This window comes from Apostichopus japonicus, chromosome 15 (assembly GCF_037975245.1).
Source record: "Apostichopus japonicus isolate 1M-3 chromosome 15, ASM3797524v1, whole genome shotgun sequence".
In the NCBI taxonomy this organism is placed as follows: Eukaryota; Metazoa; Echinodermata; class Holothuroidea; order Aspidochirotida; family Stichopodidae; genus Apostichopus; species Apostichopus japonicus.
Window position 1 is genome coordinate 18,998,250 of NC_092575.1, and position 19,094 is coordinate 19,017,343.

General features: G+C 35.7%; 3 protein-coding genes across 3 annotated transcripts in view; 2 read left to right on the forward strand and 1 right to left on the reverse strand.

Annotated features, from left to right (window-relative positions):
- Positions 1–19,094, reverse strand: part of LOC139980882 (apoptosis-inducing factor 3-like) — a 76,491-nt gene that overhangs the window by 43,509 nt on the left and 13,888 nt on the right. The gene's annotated exons all lie outside the window — the stretch shown is intronic.
- Positions 5,404–13,753, forward strand: LOC139980889 (oncoprotein-induced transcript 3 protein-like). Its single transcript, XM_071992892.1, has 5 exons — positions 5,404–5,626; positions 6,684–6,930; positions 9,274–9,385; positions 10,709–10,855; positions 12,706–13,753. The coding sequence occupies exons 1-4, from the start codon at positions 5,566–5,568 to the stop codon at positions 10,844–10,846; spliced, it is 558 nt and encodes a 185-aa protein (XP_071848993.1). The 5' UTR covers positions 5,404–5,565; the 3' UTR covers positions 10,847–10,855; positions 12,706–13,753.
- On the forward strand, positions 15,118–15,564 carry LOC139981405 (uncharacterized). The gene has a single exon (XM_071993768.1). The coding sequence runs from the start codon at positions 15,118–15,120 to the stop codon at positions 15,562–15,564; it is 447 nt and encodes a 148-aa protein (XP_071849869.1).

The following is a 19,094-nucleotide window of genomic DNA, read 5'->3' on the forward strand; positions in this document are numbered from 1 at the left end:
TCCCATGGGTTGCATTTTCCCCACTTGATTTGATGATACTCAAGCAAATCAGACGCCATGCAAGTCACTTTCAGCCCCGCCCCCCCCCCCCCCAATCTTCCCGAAACTTTGAGATGTCAATTCATTTGAGATAAAAAATAAAAAGTAATTTCTCAGTATTGATACATCGTTTATATTGTATTTAATTAATTATTCCTTATTAAGACATTAATTATATTTACATTTATGTATATATGTATTTTTTTCTTTCTTTCTTGGGAGTCCTTTAACTTGTTAAGCCTGAATTGGCTTTTTAAAGGACTTCCCTCCACATGTATATATTTATTAGCTGTGTAAAAATCAAATAAATAAATCAAATCAAATCGTGGAACAGCCAAAATAGATACCGAGTTGAACTAATGAACCATATCGGCCTAAACTGAGAAAGTGGCTGTAAACTGTATTGATTTAACCATGGAGCTATTTAACCGAAGTCAAAGTCTAAGTATACGTTCGCATGCAAACACGTAAAACGAACGTACGTAGGCCTATATGTGCCTTGCCTATCTTATAGGCTAACCGATACGTCGACTCAGAGGGCGATTTAAGCACATATCAGTTGGTCCATATGCATGCTTATCGCAAAGCAAACAACTGTCTGCATTTGGTTCACTTAAAGTTTCATTCTAAGAAAACAATCGGTAAATACCATCTTTGCTTGGTAACGATAATAGTAATTCGTTCGATTTCCTGATCAAATGTTAAGTGCTTCCTCATGTATGTAGGTATATATGTATTGAACTATATATAAACAACCACTATGAAACTATATGCTTTGAGGCAACTTAAACTCCCTTTTCACTTGCTTGAATGTATCCGACATAGATAGATAGATAGATAGATAGATAGATAGATAGATAGATAGATAGATAGATAGATAGATAGATAGATAGATAGATAGATAGATAGATAGATAGATAGATAGATAGATAGATAGATAGATAGATAGATAGATAGATAGATAGATAGATAGATAGATAGATAGATAGATAGATAGATAGATAGATAGATAGATAGATAGATAGATAGATAGATAGATAGATAGATAGATAGATAGATAGATAGATAGATAGATAGATAGATAGATAGATAGATAGATAGATAGATAGATAGATAGATAGATAGATAGATAGATAGATAGATAGATAGATAGATAGATAGATAGATAGATAGATAGATAGATAGATAGATAGATAGATAGATAGATAGATAGATAGATAGATAGATAGATAGATAGATAGATAGATAGATAGATAGATAGATAGATAGATAGATAGATAGATAGATAGATAGATAGATAGATAGATAGATAGATAGATAGATAGATAGATAGATAGATAGATAGATAGATAGATAGATAGATAGATAGATAGATAGATAGATAGATAGATAGATAGATAGATAGATAGATAGATAGATAGATAGATAGATAGATAGATAGATAGATAGATAGATAGATAGATAGATAGATAGATAGATAGATAGATAGATAGATAGATAGATAGATAGATAGATAGATAGATAGATAGATAGATAGATAGATAGATAGATAGATAGATAGATAGATAGATAGATAGATAGATAGATAGATAGATAGATAGATAGATAGATAGATAGATAGATAGATAGATAGATAGATAGATAGATAGATAGATAGATAGATAGATAGATAGATAGATAGATAGATAGATAGATAGATAGATAGATAGATAGATAGATAGATAGATAGATAGATAGATAGATAGATAGATAGATAGATAGATAGATAGATAGATAGATAGATAGATAGATAGATAGATAGATAGATAGATAGATAGATAGATAGATAGATAGATAGATAGATAGATAGATAGATAGATAGATAGATAGATAGATAGATAGATAGATAGATAGATAGATAGATAGATAGATAGATAGATAGATAGATAGATAGATAGATAGATAGATAGATAGATAGATAGATAGATAGATAGATAGATAGATAGATAGATAGATAGATAGATAGATAGATAGATAGATAGATAGATAGATAGATAGATAGATAGATAGATAGATAGATAGATAGATAGATAGATAGATAGATAGATAGATAGATAGATAGATAGATAGATAGATAGATAGATAGATAGATAGATAGATAGATAGATAGATAGATAGATAGATAGATAGATAGATAGATAGATAGATAGATAGATAGATAGATAGATAGGTCATGGGCCGGCCATGTCACTAGAAGGGGAGATGGAAGATGGAGCACGCTAACCACTGTATGGACACCGCTTGACGGGAAAAGGAACAGAGGCAGGCAAAGAAAGAGATGGAGAGATGAAATACAGAAATTCTGGAATGAAACCAATTGGTACACACATGCAAGGGAGAGAGAGAGTTGGAGATATCATGCTGAGGCCTTCATCCAGCAGTGGATCGACAACGGCTGAAGAAGAAGAAGAAGTGAACAGCTACGAGAATAAAACTAAATAAGCAGAACCAGAACAGTAACAGAGGCAGCACAGAGGGCTGCAAGTGACAGATCACACACTGTGGCCAAATCGCTTTGCACGCGAGTTAAATAAGTGTATTGCCTCAGGTAACAAAGAATTACGGAACCTGGACGTTTTAGTATTGGGCACCTGTAATCGTATCCCGGATCTGTTGAAAATGATATCACTATGAAAAGGGTGTGTGTGATCTTCTTTTATATTTTTTAGTTTCTTCAACAGACTCTCTTCATATATGGTTGAGAGTGACGGAAGACTTGAACCAATGAAACGTTCAGCTAACTTCCGAACACGTTCCAGTTCTGCCCTGTACTTCTTCGGCATACTGCCAAAGAAACATATAATACTGGACGTTATGACACTTTGGATGATTGACTGGTAGAATAATTTCATGATGGTATAATTAACTCTGCATGTTTTCAATTTTCTAAGGAAATAAAGTCGTTCGCAGGCTTTACCCTTAACAGCCTTTGTGTGAACATTCCAATTAAGTTTATTATCGACATACGTTCCCAGGTACTTGTAGCTTTCTACCCTCTCAACTACTTTGCCATCAATTATGACATGATCGTGGACAATATTTCCTTTCCTAAAATCAAACACTCACCCTCCTCCATTTATATACTCACCTCCTCCCTTTTTCCTCTTTGCCCGTGATCTCTTACCTTCTTGCTGCTATAGATGGACCACTATAAAAATCTGGCGAGGGGATCGGGAAGGTCAGGTTTATAGGCCCGCGGCACGGGGTCATTTAGGAGACCCGGGAAACTACGGCTTATAAAGTAGTTTAGAAGGGGCCTAGGAAAAATATCTTTCCCGGGCCAGACTTGGCTCTCCGCACCACTGCTGCTAACATGTTTAATTGTGTTGAGTTCTGCTGTAAGTATAAGTGGGTTATGGCATACATTCGGCTGTGTTATCTAGCCTGCGGTATAAAGACTCTGGCAGGTTATATGCATATGGAATTAGTAATAAAGTAAAAGGGGAAACCCCCACGAGAACGTTTACGTCGGCTTTACTTTGTACAGCAATCCACAAACAGCATAATTAATTAGTTTACACTAATATTTGACAAAATTCATAACGTGTATTCGAAAACATCAATATTTTACACTTTGTGCAGACTTTTATATTTTTGTTTTGAGAAATTCATCAAAACCCCCTGCAGTGAACATTGTATTGTGAATTATTAGGCGGATGATGACACCATAATATCTGAAATTATGGAATGACACGAATATAATGCTTTCAAGTTAACGCCAAAAGCCTATATAGGTCTTACAACAACAGACAATATAAACCGATAGTCTGTTAAATATTATTAATAATAATAATAATAATAATAACAACAATGATAATAATACTAATACTACTACTACTAATAATAATAATAACAATAATAATAATACTACTACTACTACTAATAATAATAAATAATAATAATAATACTAACAAAACACCTTGGAGAGGTTTTCCAATATTGATAGCTTCGTCTGGACCCGGCCTTAAGTTCTAGTCTATCGCTCCCGAGTCAGATTCGAGATCCGAGACAAGACCGAGTCTACAGCCACACGAGTCAGTTTCCGCCGAGATCCGAGACTTGGCCGAGTCTATACAGCCACCCAAGTTAGATTCGAGATCCGAGTCAACAGAAGAAGATAAAAAAAAAATATGTGGTGCATATAGAACTTATCAATTCTAAGTGTATAAACAGCCTGATAGGCTGTTTCTTTCTGTCGTTTTATGCTGTTAACGTCAGTGCCATCTCATAGATTAAAATCTTCTTAAAGACATGGCATGTACACTTGCGCGAAACATTGTTATCATAAGGCAATAAAATAATAGGAACCACATTTATATTACACTCGACGATATGTAAGTTTGATCGTATCAATGATTTTTTTAATTTTTTTTTATCAGATATCTATGTTTGCAATATTGAGTCAATACTAATAAAAGACATGAAAGATCGATCACTACCCTGTATATTCATACATCATAATAATTTAAAAATAGCACACATGCACTGAGATTCCATTGCTAAGTGTTTATAGCAATTTTTCCGTAACGTGTTTTATCGGTGACGGCAATGGGGGTTGGGGATGATAATAGAGAACGCCTTCCACCTCTCCCTGCTCCCAATTCATGGTGAAGAATCTCTGAAGTACCAATTTAGTATATTATAGAAGTGCCCCTTTTTCGTTAATAAAAAGTACGTTTCTTTTATATTTGCAATGAAAACGTGCATAAGCCTCGATATTTAACTTTAGTTCCTATTGACAAATTAAAAAAAGGGTGTAATTAGGAGGAAAAAACGCTTTTCGTGAGAAGTTTAAACATTTATATATTTATTCTGTTGTACTCATATTATTTACGTCTGGTATGTTTTTTTCATTTATGCAATTACTATTCAATTAAAATAGGATTTTGTTTTCCTTCTTCGTTTTATGCCTTCGCTCTATTTGCAACTCTATGTCTAAAGACATTTTAATATGAAAGAATCATTAGGTCTTACTTGTACTCGTATATATAAAGCTATGGGAGATAATAGACAATTTGACGATTGTGCTTACAAGTATAATCTGACGCATACTTATTTATTTTATGTTTTTATTTCGAAAAACGATATAAAAAACTTAATGTTAAATAAAGTTGACTTTCAGACGCTACCGGTACGTCGGTCAACATGGTGGTTAGCTCAACTCTGTTTGATTATACTTGACTTAACTCCTTGATATTTGGGATTTAAGGGGATGAACAAGAGTAAGGTGGGTAAATATTGACAAGGTGGGTCCCACTGTTAAATCAACAGGACTTTGAGCTAGATGAATCTTTTATGGAGTGTGCCCCTTTTGTCAATATATCATCATACCTACGACCGTATACTATAAGTTGCCACAGGAATTGGTGAACAGGATTTTGCACAGTGTGGCTTTTTGGGGGTAAAAAGGTGTACGAATGTCTTAAGCCAAAACACTGAGAAAGGCAGTTTGTGAAAAATAGTGAAAGAAGAACAATTTGGAGGAAAATGACTCCAAAAGGGGAGATGATTTTTCTCTTCTTTTTGGTCTTTGGATTCTGTCAAATAGGTAAGCCAGTATGATTATTTTCCTTTTTAAACTTACTGAGTGATGTAATCATATTATGTACATAATCATAATGGTAGGCTGTATATGAATATCGAGGAAGAGAATTTGAAACCATAATATAAACAGATATATATATATGTATATATTTATATCAGGAGAAACACCATCAACTTGAGGAGGGGCACAATACTCGTGTCGTGTACTGTAACTTGTATTTTTGTTAACACGACAATGGCTCAGATTGGAGGGGAGGTGTAACCGCAGTCTGCACGGGGTGGGATGGGGGCATAAGGTCCATTGTGTCCCGGCTTGGCTATGAGTCTGATATTAACATTACTCTTGGAAATGAAACATACCTTACTTCATTTCTTAATTTTCGTAATATTTGAAGAAGACATGCATACCACTTTTTGTGGACGTTTGTTTTGTCATATGTAGTTGAATACTGTAAAAATGTAGATCTGAACTTATGGAAGGGTAAAAGACAAAAGCGGTAAATACATCAACAAAATCGATAGTGAGATATACATATTTGTCTGAGAATTTAAAATTAAAAGTAATAAATGAATCAAAAATTCAATATTAGAGATTAATGAAATGCATTTTTACGGTTGATACAAACTGCAATCACAATATAAATTACATGTGATTTCTCTTCTGAGTTCTTTGGTGCGATTTGATCAAGCTCTATTGTTAAGTTTTTACTGTTGGATGATGGTTTAAGGTCGCCGTTGCTGTAGTTTAGGAAACACGACTCCAACGCGATTTTTGTTACATAACATCTAATATTCATTTGAACCCTTATTATTATTATTTCTTATTTCTTTCTAGCTTTATCTTCTTTTTTTTCTTTTTTTTTGCTGGTTTGTTATTTATTTTCTAATTTGAAGATTCTGATATGGATATAAGGTGAGTAATTATGCAGAGCTTTCTGGTTCGAATCCCGATTTTCGGCAAAAACAGTTCTTGCGCTTTAAAATTCGTTGTATAAATTTCCCGGTCAGTTTTCTTTTATTCATTTATCTCTCTATATATTGATATCTTTTAATGTCATCAGTCGAAGGACAAAATATCACGAAAAATCTAACAGGAACGGCGAGTTTCGAGATACTTTTCGATGTTTTTAGTGATGCCGATTTCGTAACCTTAGTGACAGAATCATCTACCATCGAGACAAACCAACAGGTGTATTTAAAAGCCGAGGTGAACCATATCACCGGATTAGATCTTATCGGCACCCATTGCTATACAACACCCAGCTCGGACCCCAACGACAACACCAACTACACGATTATCACCGACGGGTGAGTTGTTACAAAGTTACTTTCAGAGGCGGAGGAAGAGGGCTCAATCTAGGGAGGGGGGTGGCACAAACTCTGAGGGGCAGTGGGACATGTGAATTTGACTTGAGGGGGCAAAATATGACAAAATCACCTCAAAACCTATCCCACAAAATGGATCCCCTGTGCATTTTGTTCCACAAACTTCAGCATTTTGATGTATTTCAAAACAGAACGACACTGTTGCATGTATTACGACTAGAATTTTTAACTGGGGCATTTCTAATTGATGAAAAGGGGCATATTTTAAGGTTTTTACAAAACTGAAGAGGAATCGTGCCCCCTGCAGTGTACCTTGGATCTGTGTTCCGCCCATGTGAAAAAAGTTAGCCGATAGAGCCAATGAATTTGTGTTATAAAAGGATACACAAATAGACCGCCCTCCCCCACCCCCACCCACCCCCCCCCAATATATAGACAGACACAGACAGACACACAGACCAAAATTCGGTGGACAGACTAATAGGGATTTAATTATCCGGACTGCCTGATGAACATTCAAAGTATGAAGTTTATATTTCATTCTAATATAGTCTGCAAATCGACACCGATTGATTTGAAAATATTCAATTTCTGACTTTCTCTAATTCCGTTCCTCTGACATAAGAGGAACAAAAAATTTCCCCGAAAGTTGTCGGGTGGTCAGGTGCGGGTGTTCATGTTTATACAGGGTCTAATAATAACAGAGATAAGAGCTCACATGCTTTCAGTGTAAAGCATCTGTGTACGTGGGATTAAAACTTACATCGAACTTTTGACGCGGATAGGTCGACAAAGTGACATACGGACGAACAGACTGACGAATGAGACGACTCGCTACGTAGCCTGCAGGAGTGATCTGCAATACAACACCAAAACTGAGAGAAATTATATGGATTGATATGTTAGACTTACCTGCATACAGGGGTCCGTTAATTTCGATTTGGTTGATAAAGTAAAGAGATTTAATAATGCTCTGACAAAATAGTCCGACGAGCTCAGAACCCAAGATTTGTTTTTATAATTCTGCATCCGATACGGCCTATCTCATGCTCAGATGACCGCGATCGCTTGGTTTTGACAGGACTGGATTTGGGAGGCCCTGAATGGGCCAGACAAATTCCACACTCCCAAAAAATTTCCGTGAGGCCTGCCAAGACAGGTATTGTACTTACGTTAGTAATCCAGGCACACAGTGTATAGCGTATGTGCTATAAATTTGACGTAGAACTAGCTGCTACATATCATGTAATTATGAACGTAACATAAAGAGGCAACATAATCATCTGATTTTTGTAAAAGATCATTTTCAGTGATATTTTATAATAGGTCGTTTAATCCGTTTTTCTTTTCGTTTTTTCCCCGTCTTACTTTGGGACCCACTACATTAGGGGACCATGGGCCCGGGCCAATCTAGCTCAATGGTTAATCCGGTCCTATGTGTGGGCTAATAGTGGCCAAATTCATGGCTTATGAAGGTTATCAATAAGGATCCCAAATTTTAGTGTAAACCAATTCTGAAAAGTTTTTCTAAAGGTAATCTTTGCTAAGTTTTCCGACCCTCTAAAGTATTCCCAGATTTTGACCACTGTTTATTTTGACAATCGATGGCTCAGCATGCATGTGGTAATATTAATTTTAATGGTAATATAAAGTAATGAGTTGAGTAAAATAGCTTTTGGAACTTCCAACACATGGTTGACCATTATTAGAATTCCCAGCATGATGTGAGCAATATTAATGAGTGTAATACTGCATAAGGTTTTTATACTAACGAGTTCTAATGACTTTATAATGGAAATAAAATAAAACTGTTAGCAAACTGCTTATCCACTAGAGAGCCTGTGTAAGAGAATGTGTAAAAGTAAGTTGGCCTGACGTTTCGATCTGACTTGGCATAGGCATAGCAATTCAATAATTGGATACGATATATAAGTTCAAGTATCTATGATAGGTGATGACAGGAAGTTTATGAGGGAAGGGTTATAACCGTGTCTCAATTTCATACATACGCAATATTCTATACAGGGGAGGATCCATTTTGTTTTATAAATGAGGTCTAGAAGCATCCTCTTTCGAAAACTATTAAAATTGTGTTAATAAATACCTTTATTTTTTTATTTGTGTGGGTGATTGAAGGGGGAGGGTTGTGGTGCCTCACACCCCTTCTGGATCTAATTTTGATTAATGTGAAGAGTCTGAAGAAAGTCGCTATAATGGGCAGCCTACCGCTCATTGATTCTGAGGAGGAATCTTCATATAGGCTAGACCTATTGTCCAATTTTCTTTCAGCTGCCAAGTGAAGTTTAACCTTTTCTTTTTCAACAGATGCTCGGAATCTGAGTTCATCACAAGCATACGACAAGACGTTTATACAGAGAAGCCAAACTTCGCTTTTGAAGCTCGAGTTTTTCGATTTACACATGATGACAGTGACTCGGTAAGTCTGGCATAGACTTAATGTAACCTTAGTGCTACCTTGCCATATTTTTTATATTATACCGTTAACGTTAACTGTGTACACAAGGTTCTTTTATATAAGTTGGATGGATCCACAATACCAAGAAAAAAGTTCATTCAAGCTTCATCTTAGAAGTTATATTTAAATGTTTTCAGACCTCTCTTGACCACAAACAAGGGTGTTTCTGTGCCCGATAAGGTGGACCCACAAATATCTGGGACGTGATATTTATGCACGCTTTATTTTACGTATTATCATGTTTACAAAGCCTTCTGATCTTTGACATCTGTTGACCTCCATAGAAAAAAAGCGGAATTCTTGTACTTAATATGGTAAATCCAAATACCATGTATGAAGTTAATCAAAGCGTTGCTTTTTGGAGTTTCAGTGTTTACAAGGCTTTCCGACTTTTACCTCTGTTGACGTCCAATGACTTTTGATCTCCATAGGATAAAACAGAATTCTTGTCCTATACCCACCATATTATAGCGTGCATGGACTACCATGGCAATTACAAATTTTCCCACCATGACCAATACAATTTGACCTATACTGAGAGGCGAAATTTAAGCATAGCACTTCCTAGCTGACACAGTTGAGTAAACCAGTTCTCTCGTTATGCAAACTCTCCTGTTTCACCAAAACGAATTTCCAAAAACGTCTTAAATCCATGCATTATCATAATAATGATGATAGCTGCACACGTGTAAAAAAAAAACAGTATCTTCGGGATAGGTCCACTTATAGCAGGGGTGGGCAACCTTTTTGAATGAATGGGCCTGATATAAGGGGTGAAAAAATTGACTGGGCCGCACCTAACCAACGACCTGCTGTTAATTTCAAACGTTTGATACAGAGGACTTTCAAGCAATAGGTGTGTGTACTTAATCATTATTCACAAAACATAATGTCAATACAGTACAGTTGATAATAATGGGGATAATAGGCCTACCTGACAGCATCATTAGTGCAGATAAATTCTAAGCAGCTAGCTCGTTTTTTGTGATGATGTAAAATAGATTGATTTTTTTCTTTTTCTTGAGATAACCCTCACGGGCCGCAAAATAAATCACTGGCGGGCCGCATGTGGCCCGCGGGCCGTAGGTTGCCCACCCCTGACTTATAGGGACTCTTCTCACAATGGTTAACTTTTCAGGCGAAGGATGAACACTTCCAGTAGGCTATATACTCTAATGGTGTATGGCGCAGTATTATCTACGATAAAGGCTGTAATTGAACAACATGGGACAATAAAATCATTACTCAGTAAATCTGCTTTTTCTCTTTATCTTCCTAACTTAGCTCTACTTTCACTGTACACTGACTTTATGCAACCAAGGTACCTGTGCACCGGGAACATGTTTGTCAAAACGACGAAAACGATCTACGAATGCTAAGGTTTACTCAAAAGTTTCCACCGGGCTGGTCATATCCAAGTGAACTTAATTGGTAAGCATAGTATAGTGTAGTATGATGTAGTAAAGTATAGTATAGTATAGCATAGTATAGTGTAGTGTAGTGTAGTATAGTATAGTATTGTATAGTGTAGTGTAGTGGGTATAATGTAGTGTAGTATGGTATAGTACAGTATAGTACGGCTTAGTATAGTATAGTATCGTTTAGTACGGTAAAGTATAGTTTAGTACGGTAAAGTATGGTATGGTATAATATGGTATGTTATTTGTATATGATATGATATGATATGATATGATATGATATGGTATGGTATGGTATAATATGGTAAGTATAGTATGGTATGGTATGGTATGATATGGTAAGTATAGTATGGTATGGTACGGTATGGTTTGGTATGGTACGGTACGGTAGAGTATGGTATGGTATGGTATGGTATGGTGTGGTGTGGTGTGGTGTGGTGTGGTGTGGTATGGTATGGTATGGTATGGTATGGTATGGTATAGTACCGTAAGTGATATTTCATATATATAGCGTTATATACAAGTGACATAAATGTGCTGTAAAATGTTCATAAAAAAAATCAAGCATAAAACAACGTTGTTAACAACCGTTGTGACGACGTTATAACGTTTTTGATATAGATGAAAGTTAAGTTAGTATCGGAATATGGTTGGATCCAAGATTTCTCGAAAGGGGGATAGCATCGGTAGATATCGAAATTACTACCGAAATAACGGTGCATTTATAAGAAAACATCGGTTAAATGTAAAGGTTACACGTACACAAAGCGTGCTGAAAATTTGTCCACAACTTACCATGGTAATCAATAAAACTGATATTTTTGTAGCTAAGTTTTTGGTTCTGCGCCAAAACATTTCAGATGGTGTGGGTGGGGTTGGGGCATATTCGGCCTTTATTTTTTTTTAAACCTCTCTGCATAGTATTAACGTCGAGTATAGATTTTACCATACTACGTGGTAATAAAGCCATGAAATATATTGTCCTCCTGGGTGCAATGTTGCTCGAAATACGCTAGAAATTCGATTAAATTTTGGCTTGTGATGGGAGGGGAGAAGGGGAGACAAAATTCCGGCCCCTCCATTATTTCCCTGACCCGATATTGACATAAGCCTCTGCTACGGAACCAACTTACTGTCAAAAGCCCTCAAGCCTTGCACAAAGAAGGCTATACTTCTACAATAAAAGTTCAACGAACCTGCTTTAATCTTCCACTGTAAACTCAGTGCCCAATCGATATTTTCCAAACATGTAATCTGCTTACCACCTCAGTACTGTACGGAACGTTTAAGAGATTTTAAGTTTATTGATACCGTAATATCCGAAATGGTTCGATGTTTAGATGTTAGGATATTAAGATCTTCCCAAACTTCTTCCCAATATTTCAATACTAGCCACAATAACAATCAGATATCGTGGTCATATTGATCTTAGTATATCAATATTTTGTTGTTTTCAATGTTATCTTTATGTCGTGCTGAGTGATTACATCTCAACAAAGCGTTAAGATATCAAAATTCTACTTGAAAACCTGAGTGAGGCGTCTTTAAGGATTTTGAAGTAGTTTGTTTACTTGGTAGATCACACAGTATCAACTGGTATGCAATATACACAGCAAATGGTTACAAAGATTCATCATCGATGCGACTAGTATTCAGACAAACTCGGTAAACAACCTCCCTCTACATTATGAATCGAAAAATAAAATATCATATTGAAGGAATATGGATTTGGTTATATTCTTCTTCTGTGTTTTATTTTAGTTTATGGCCGACAGTTTTGACAACATTTCTGCTAACCACTATGGTGAACATGTCTGATATGACAGGTGCGTACTTAATATCACGTTTCTTTTCTTTCCACAGACTTTAACTGATATATATGCAAGATGTCATCCAGGCTGAAAAAGACTCACCGCGCCCCCCACCCCCCCCCCACCCCACCCAATATATTTGTAAATAATGCTTGCCTTTGAAAATATTACTTGGGAATTAGTTTTTATGCTTCCGTGGTTTGTAGATTTTAACTAATATTCTTGAGAAAACGCGTTTGTTACAATGAAGACTCTGATTATTGAAACGACATATACAAATGATTTTACAACTTTTGTAGTCTGTAGACGATACTTTAAAATAGCTCAATGACTTTGATCAAGATACAAATAGAGGTGTCCAACGGTGTTCTCGGAAAAATACCCCACCGGTTCCACCTCGCAATCACCAACGGTTATGCCACTGTCCAATGTAAACATTCGCCTCAGATGTAGGAAGCAATTGATTCCAGAATCCTTTCAACCCAAAAGCTATTATAGACATCACTTGTGCCATACATTACTTCGATCCATGAGGAAGGTCAAATTTTGGGAGATTTGTGCTGCAACCAAAAAATATCCAAGATCCCGTGACGACGTCGATTATGAGTGTAGATCTAAAAGATCATATGAAATTTTGTAAAGAGAGAGTCGGTGGGGATGGCCGGCGGATGGGAGGGACTGCATTCCTTCTGTGTCTATGATTTACCACAAATTCACAATGGCTGGATATTTACCACCCCCCCCCCCCCGGCATCTTCTCCAACATCATTGTTCTACTTCAATGAATGGTTTTACTATCTACTTCTGTTATATAGAGTCCGTTTACGTTTTAGGATAATATCTAGGGCAGCGGTATGCAAACATTTTGACCCACGACCCAGGATATGTCACGAGGACTGACCTCCATCCATCGGAACACATGACAATTGCTTGGACTATATGCTTGATGTTACGAGAACTTTAATCGACTTCCGTCGGCTAGCTAAAAAAAAAACTGAAGATGACTTTCCGACGTCTGGGAAAAAAACGTGACCTAGCGAAAAACAAAATCCCAACCCACCTTTGTTTCGAGACCCATAGTTTTTGTGGACCGTTGATGTGTAATAACATGCAGTTTATATTCATTTATATCACATTTCTATCTTTATTACTATTTTCTTCCATCTTAAATCTTAAGTTTTTTTTTTTTTTTTATCTAAGCCCAAATTTACAATACAAGAGTAAAATGTTTCATTCGTCCATGTTGTACAAAATCACGATAGCATTCTTTCTCAAGGCTGTCCGGATTACAAATAAAAGTATTTTCTTCTTCAGAAGAGGCTTCTCATTTACGTAATGGATTTATTTACCTACAGTAAAATAACAGTGTTCATATTCCTTTATGAATCAGTATGGATAACTATTTACTAAGTTCAGTTTACAATGTAACTTATGTAAATGGTTAATGTAATTTGACTTATTACCTCAACGTCACTCCAAGATGGACCCCAAAAAAATAATAATAACGCCTCTTATGATCTTTTAGCTCTCAAATCGTCTTTTCTGTCTTCTTCTCGTTAATTCCACAAGTATATATACTGGAAAACATTTAACTTTGATGTCTCTAAGATTAAACAGAAAGTCGTGTCAGGAAGGAATTAGTAGGAATATAAAACCTGAAATTACTAGATTGAAAATATCGCGCTTTTGCACTGACTAGAGTGATCTTGTAAGAATAGCAATCCAATGAAACACAATTGTCAATTTAAGTTTTGATTTAATTTTTGATTGAAAGTCGTTCAGGTAAGATTAAATTGCCAATCAGTCAAATGAAGAATATATATATATATATATATATATATATATATATATATATATATATATATATATATAGTTCGAATTCCACCATATTTTGCTGGGCAACTTTTTTAAACTTTCAATTGAGAGGATTATCAAAGAAATAGGTACATCTTTTACACATCCTGGCTTCAGGTCACTTTATAATTTAATGCCCCTCGTTGGACCATCCGTACTAGTACCAATGGTATGGTAATATAATTATCCCAAGAATGTATATAGGAAGTCCACTCTAAAATATTCCTGAATTTCATATCTTTGTTTACTTATCGAGTGAAGATAGATTTCAAATTCTTTGGATAGATTATGGATTATGGACTAATAACACATTTTATTCATCCTTACGTATATATCAGATAACTTTTAAAGTATGGTAGTAACAACAGACAATATGAAAACATTTAAGAAATTATTGCCTTTTCATGATTAATTTGTTATATTTTTAGATTGACATATTCATTCGAAACAAATAAATTAAAGTAATAAAATCACACTTTACCTGAAGATGAGTTCATATCTTTTTGTGTGTGTGCGTGTGTGTTTACTTATCATTTACCTTCAGGTGCAATTAAAGCGGGTTCAGTTTCCATGGTTTCCGTTCAAAAAGTGCATTAGTCGTGCACGCAAAATGCTCACTACTGAGGCAGCCAAGCTAGCTGTGCACACATTAGTTACCTCCAGGTTGGACTACTGCAACAGCCTCTTGATTGGTGTAAACAAATCCCTAATCACTAAACTTCAGAATGTCCAACGCACCTCTGCTCGCATCATTGTCAAGCGTAAGAAGTATGACTCTTCTCACATCGGAACTCATTGCTCTTCACTGGCTCCCTATATACAACAGCGCATTAAATTCAAAGTTCTTCTTCTTGTGTACAAAGCTCACCATAAACAGTCGCCATCCTACATATCTGACTTACTACAGCTGCAAGCACCACGCAGACAGCTTAGATCATATACATCTTCTCCTCACTTTATCGTGCCCAGAACCCATGCTGTGTCATTTGCAGATCGCTCACTCTCCTGCTATGGACCAAAAGAGTGGAACACTCTTCCAAATCACACAGGCGCGTAGCCAAGGGGGGGGGGGCGAAGGGGGCAGCCGCCCCCCCCCCCTTGAGCATATTTTTAAATTTTTTTTTTAATGTTTTTATGATATCGCTAGTATTTTCAAAGAGAAAATGCTAAAATGCAACTTACAAGGCCTGGGAATTGCCATTTCCAGAGATCTGGGAGGCATTTACAGCCAAAATTTTCTTGTACGCTTCGCGCCAACCATGGTGGCGCTCCGCTTAGAAAGTTTGCAATGCCGAATCTACAGTTTTGCCCCTCCCTTGGCAAATTCCTGGCTATGCGCCTGAAATCACATCAAGGATGCTCAGACTATTCATATTTTCAAGAAACTGCTCAAATGTTATCTTTTTCAAGAAGTGTATTGTAATTAATTTCATGTAACTGTCTTGGGCGCCTTTGAACAACTTTTGTTGATTTTGGCGCTATATAAATGTCTTCTGAGTGATTGATTGATTGATAGCGGGGTTCCACTTTCCCTTGATAAGTTAATACTGAAGAGTGCAAAATTAGGTTACAGTGATAAACAAAGGATGAAAGAGCACTTTTGTACATGAGATTGTTCATGAGATGTTAAATGTATATTCCGGTGGCAGATAACAAATTCTAGACGCTTTTTGCATTTATAGATCATAAACAACATCCTCGTAGCATTTTGCATGGTAATGATATTAATTTTTCACATTTTGGTGGTATTTTGCATCTGGCAACAACAGAATGACTGATTTCAACACTCAATATAATATTTAACTCACAGTTGCATTAAAATGTATCACTGAATACAGAAAACCTTGATTTCAAATCAAACATACCAGATGATTTCAAGAATAAATCAACAAGAAGATTTTGTCAAAAGTAAACCTTCTAGAGAAAGTTGTTCTTACGGAATCACGGTCCTTCTTCAGGACTTTCATTATTTACAAATGTAAGAATGCTGTATAGTGTTTCAACTCTAGGTTGGTAAATAGCACTTCCAAACCATGTAAAGGAAAGGGTTATTTACTCTTGCTGCGCAAAATCTCTGACACCAACTGCAGGCCTGACTTTACACAGCTCTGTTTTTGTAAGAAAAGGTTGGAGTATATGTTATAATGACAGTATTAGTAAAGACTATTACCACAAAGGCTGTTATATAATATTTACTATATTGAGATTGAGTAAGCTTTAAATCCATTTAGACATCACTCCATGCAGAAATAACACATGTGACGTAGGTTCATTCATCATACATCAGTCGCTATGTAAATACTTGTAATTAACACTAGGCAGAAATAATCATATATGGACTCTGTTAGGATAACATTTCTTCTATATCTATAAGCATATTTTCATGTAGCACAGAAAGATAGTTGGTCTGACTTTATTCAAGTTTAAAGAGCAGTTTCTTGAAGTATAAGTGGTTGTGTCAGTAAAGATGTTCATTTAGTAAGCACTCATATTGCATCTCTTGTGTGGCAAAGAGAATTGTTCTCCCTTTGTATAACACTTCTCACAAAAACATCGGCATCCTTTATTTAACACTAGGTTAAAATATTGCACATAGCGACTGTGTGTGAGTAAAACTGTCATCTACTATACATCCTTTAACATCCCTTTGTATGTGACATAGGGAATAGTTCTTCCAATGTGACAAACTTGCAACAAAAACGTCATCCTTCTACTCAACACTAGGTTGAAATATGAAATACACTGACTTTCTTAGGAAAGACTGTCACTCATCTCAATGTATGTGAATGTGCGACTAGTCTTAATTCCAACTCATTCTCAACTACATCTTTGTTCTTCACTTGGATTTACTGTCCTCTTCACGCTCAGATTCATCACGAGGTATCCATCCCGTCTCTGAAGTTTCTCGTTAATGCAGACCTTCATCTGCTTTCTTTCAGATGCCACTTGCCTGGGATTTTTTCTTCTTCTTTAACTTCAGAGGAGCAGCTTTTATTTTAAATGCAGTACTTTTGGTAAAAGTAAAGAAAAAGACAAACTGAGTAAACATTGCCTATTTCAGGTTACGAAGGGACAATGGAGATGAGACACACAAACAAGACTATATAGCCAAGTTTCCCAGTGTGAATAGATTTTAGATGGGCATGGGTGAAACACCACAATTAACCCTCAGAAAATAAAACATGATTTGCAGGGATGTATGTGTATATACATTTCTTTCCTTCTGGAAAACGTGACTCTGTCTTATAAATTACTTATAATATGATAAATAATCTGCAGGTGGGGTAGGGGGGGGGGGGAGGGGCATACATGGTAGTCCAACTCACCTATCATTAATTACAACAAAAATATATATATAATTTTAACAAATTAACATCATTTCATAAAGCATTGGGGAATGAATTAGCAGCCCTAAATAAAATGACCCACTGCTTGATGTAACAGCTGTTTGAATATGATCTCAACACAACTTAAAGTAGTGTCTCAAACATTGTCTTGTGAAAACTCTACAAAGTTGTCTGCTTATCCACAAAGGGTGTAAGAATTCAATGTTACCTCATCCTTTGGAAGGCACTGACGAAACCCTGGTCATTCCATTTTGATTTAGGGTAATAACTAACAATTTGTTGTGATATTTTTCTAGTCATAGAAGTACTTTAAATAGTGGATCACTTTAGCATACAACATTACCTACTGTTTAGCTTAATAACTAAAAGAAAAAAATCTGATTCAGTTCTCAGTTAATAAAGTTACAAGCTTTTCATCATAATAACATGTCACTGAATTTAAGTTATTTTAAACAGTACCATCTTAAAAGAGGAGTACTTGAGTTGATCCCAGTCAGCTGAAAATAACAGTTAATGACTATAAAAACTTTTTAAAATTCTTCTGTACAAAGTATGTACTGTTATGAAAGTGTTGTATGTGTAGACTAACTGTTAATGCTTGTTTAGGTTATCAAACACTATCTGAAGAAATGAGGAAACTTTGTCACAGCCATGATGGGGTAGGGGTTTGTCAGTTGAGGAACCCCTCCCTTGTGTGGGGAAAATTGATTCTGAAAAGTACCTACATCAATATGGTGACATAGTTGAGACTTTAAAGGTTAATAACATTGTTACAGTACATCAGATTAGTTGAAATGTTGTTACTATTGACAATTTACTTATCTGTGCTGAAATTGGAGTAGTCAGATGACCAAATCACTGTCGAGAAAGCTTACTCACTGTATTTATGACAAGTTTGTTTCGAAAACTTTGTAAATCCACCGAGACGCTCACATGTGATACCAAAAAGGAGGACATTTCCAGGAAAAGCCGGAAATAACATTACCCTAATCTTTGCATTGAAAATAATATTTTTATAGTTCTCTTGTCAAGATTTAATCTAACAGTTCCAGTAATTAAATTGCACATTAGAAAGAAATGTCTTTAAGAAAACAAAGAGTTTTACTCATTGGCTTGTAGAGCAGATCGGACTATACGCACAGAATACTAGAAAAGTAGTAAAGAAATCATTACTGTTAATTTGAATGGATCTTAAATTACAATCATTAAAATATTTGAAAATGATTAAAATCACACTAAA

What these genes read in the sequence shown, in the direction of transcription:
- LOC139980889 (XM_071992892.1), top strand. Translation starts at nt 5,566, where the DNA reads ATGACTCCAAAAGGGGAGATGATTTTTCTCTTCTTTTTGGTCTTTGGA. An exon ending in CTTTGGATTCTGTCAAATAG is followed by an intron (nt 5,627 to 6,683) that starts GTAAGCCAGTAT and finishes TAATGTCATCAG; the next exon opens with TCGAAGGACAAAATATCACG. An exon ending in TACACGATTATCACCGACGG is followed by an intron (nt 6,931 to 9,273) that starts GTGAGTTGTTAC and finishes CTTTTTCAACAG; the next exon opens with ATGCTCGGAATCTGAGTTCA.
- LOC139981405 (XM_071993768.1), top strand. Translation starts at nt 15,118, where the DNA reads ATGCTCACTACTGAGGCAGCCAAGCTAGCTGTGCACACATTAGTTACC.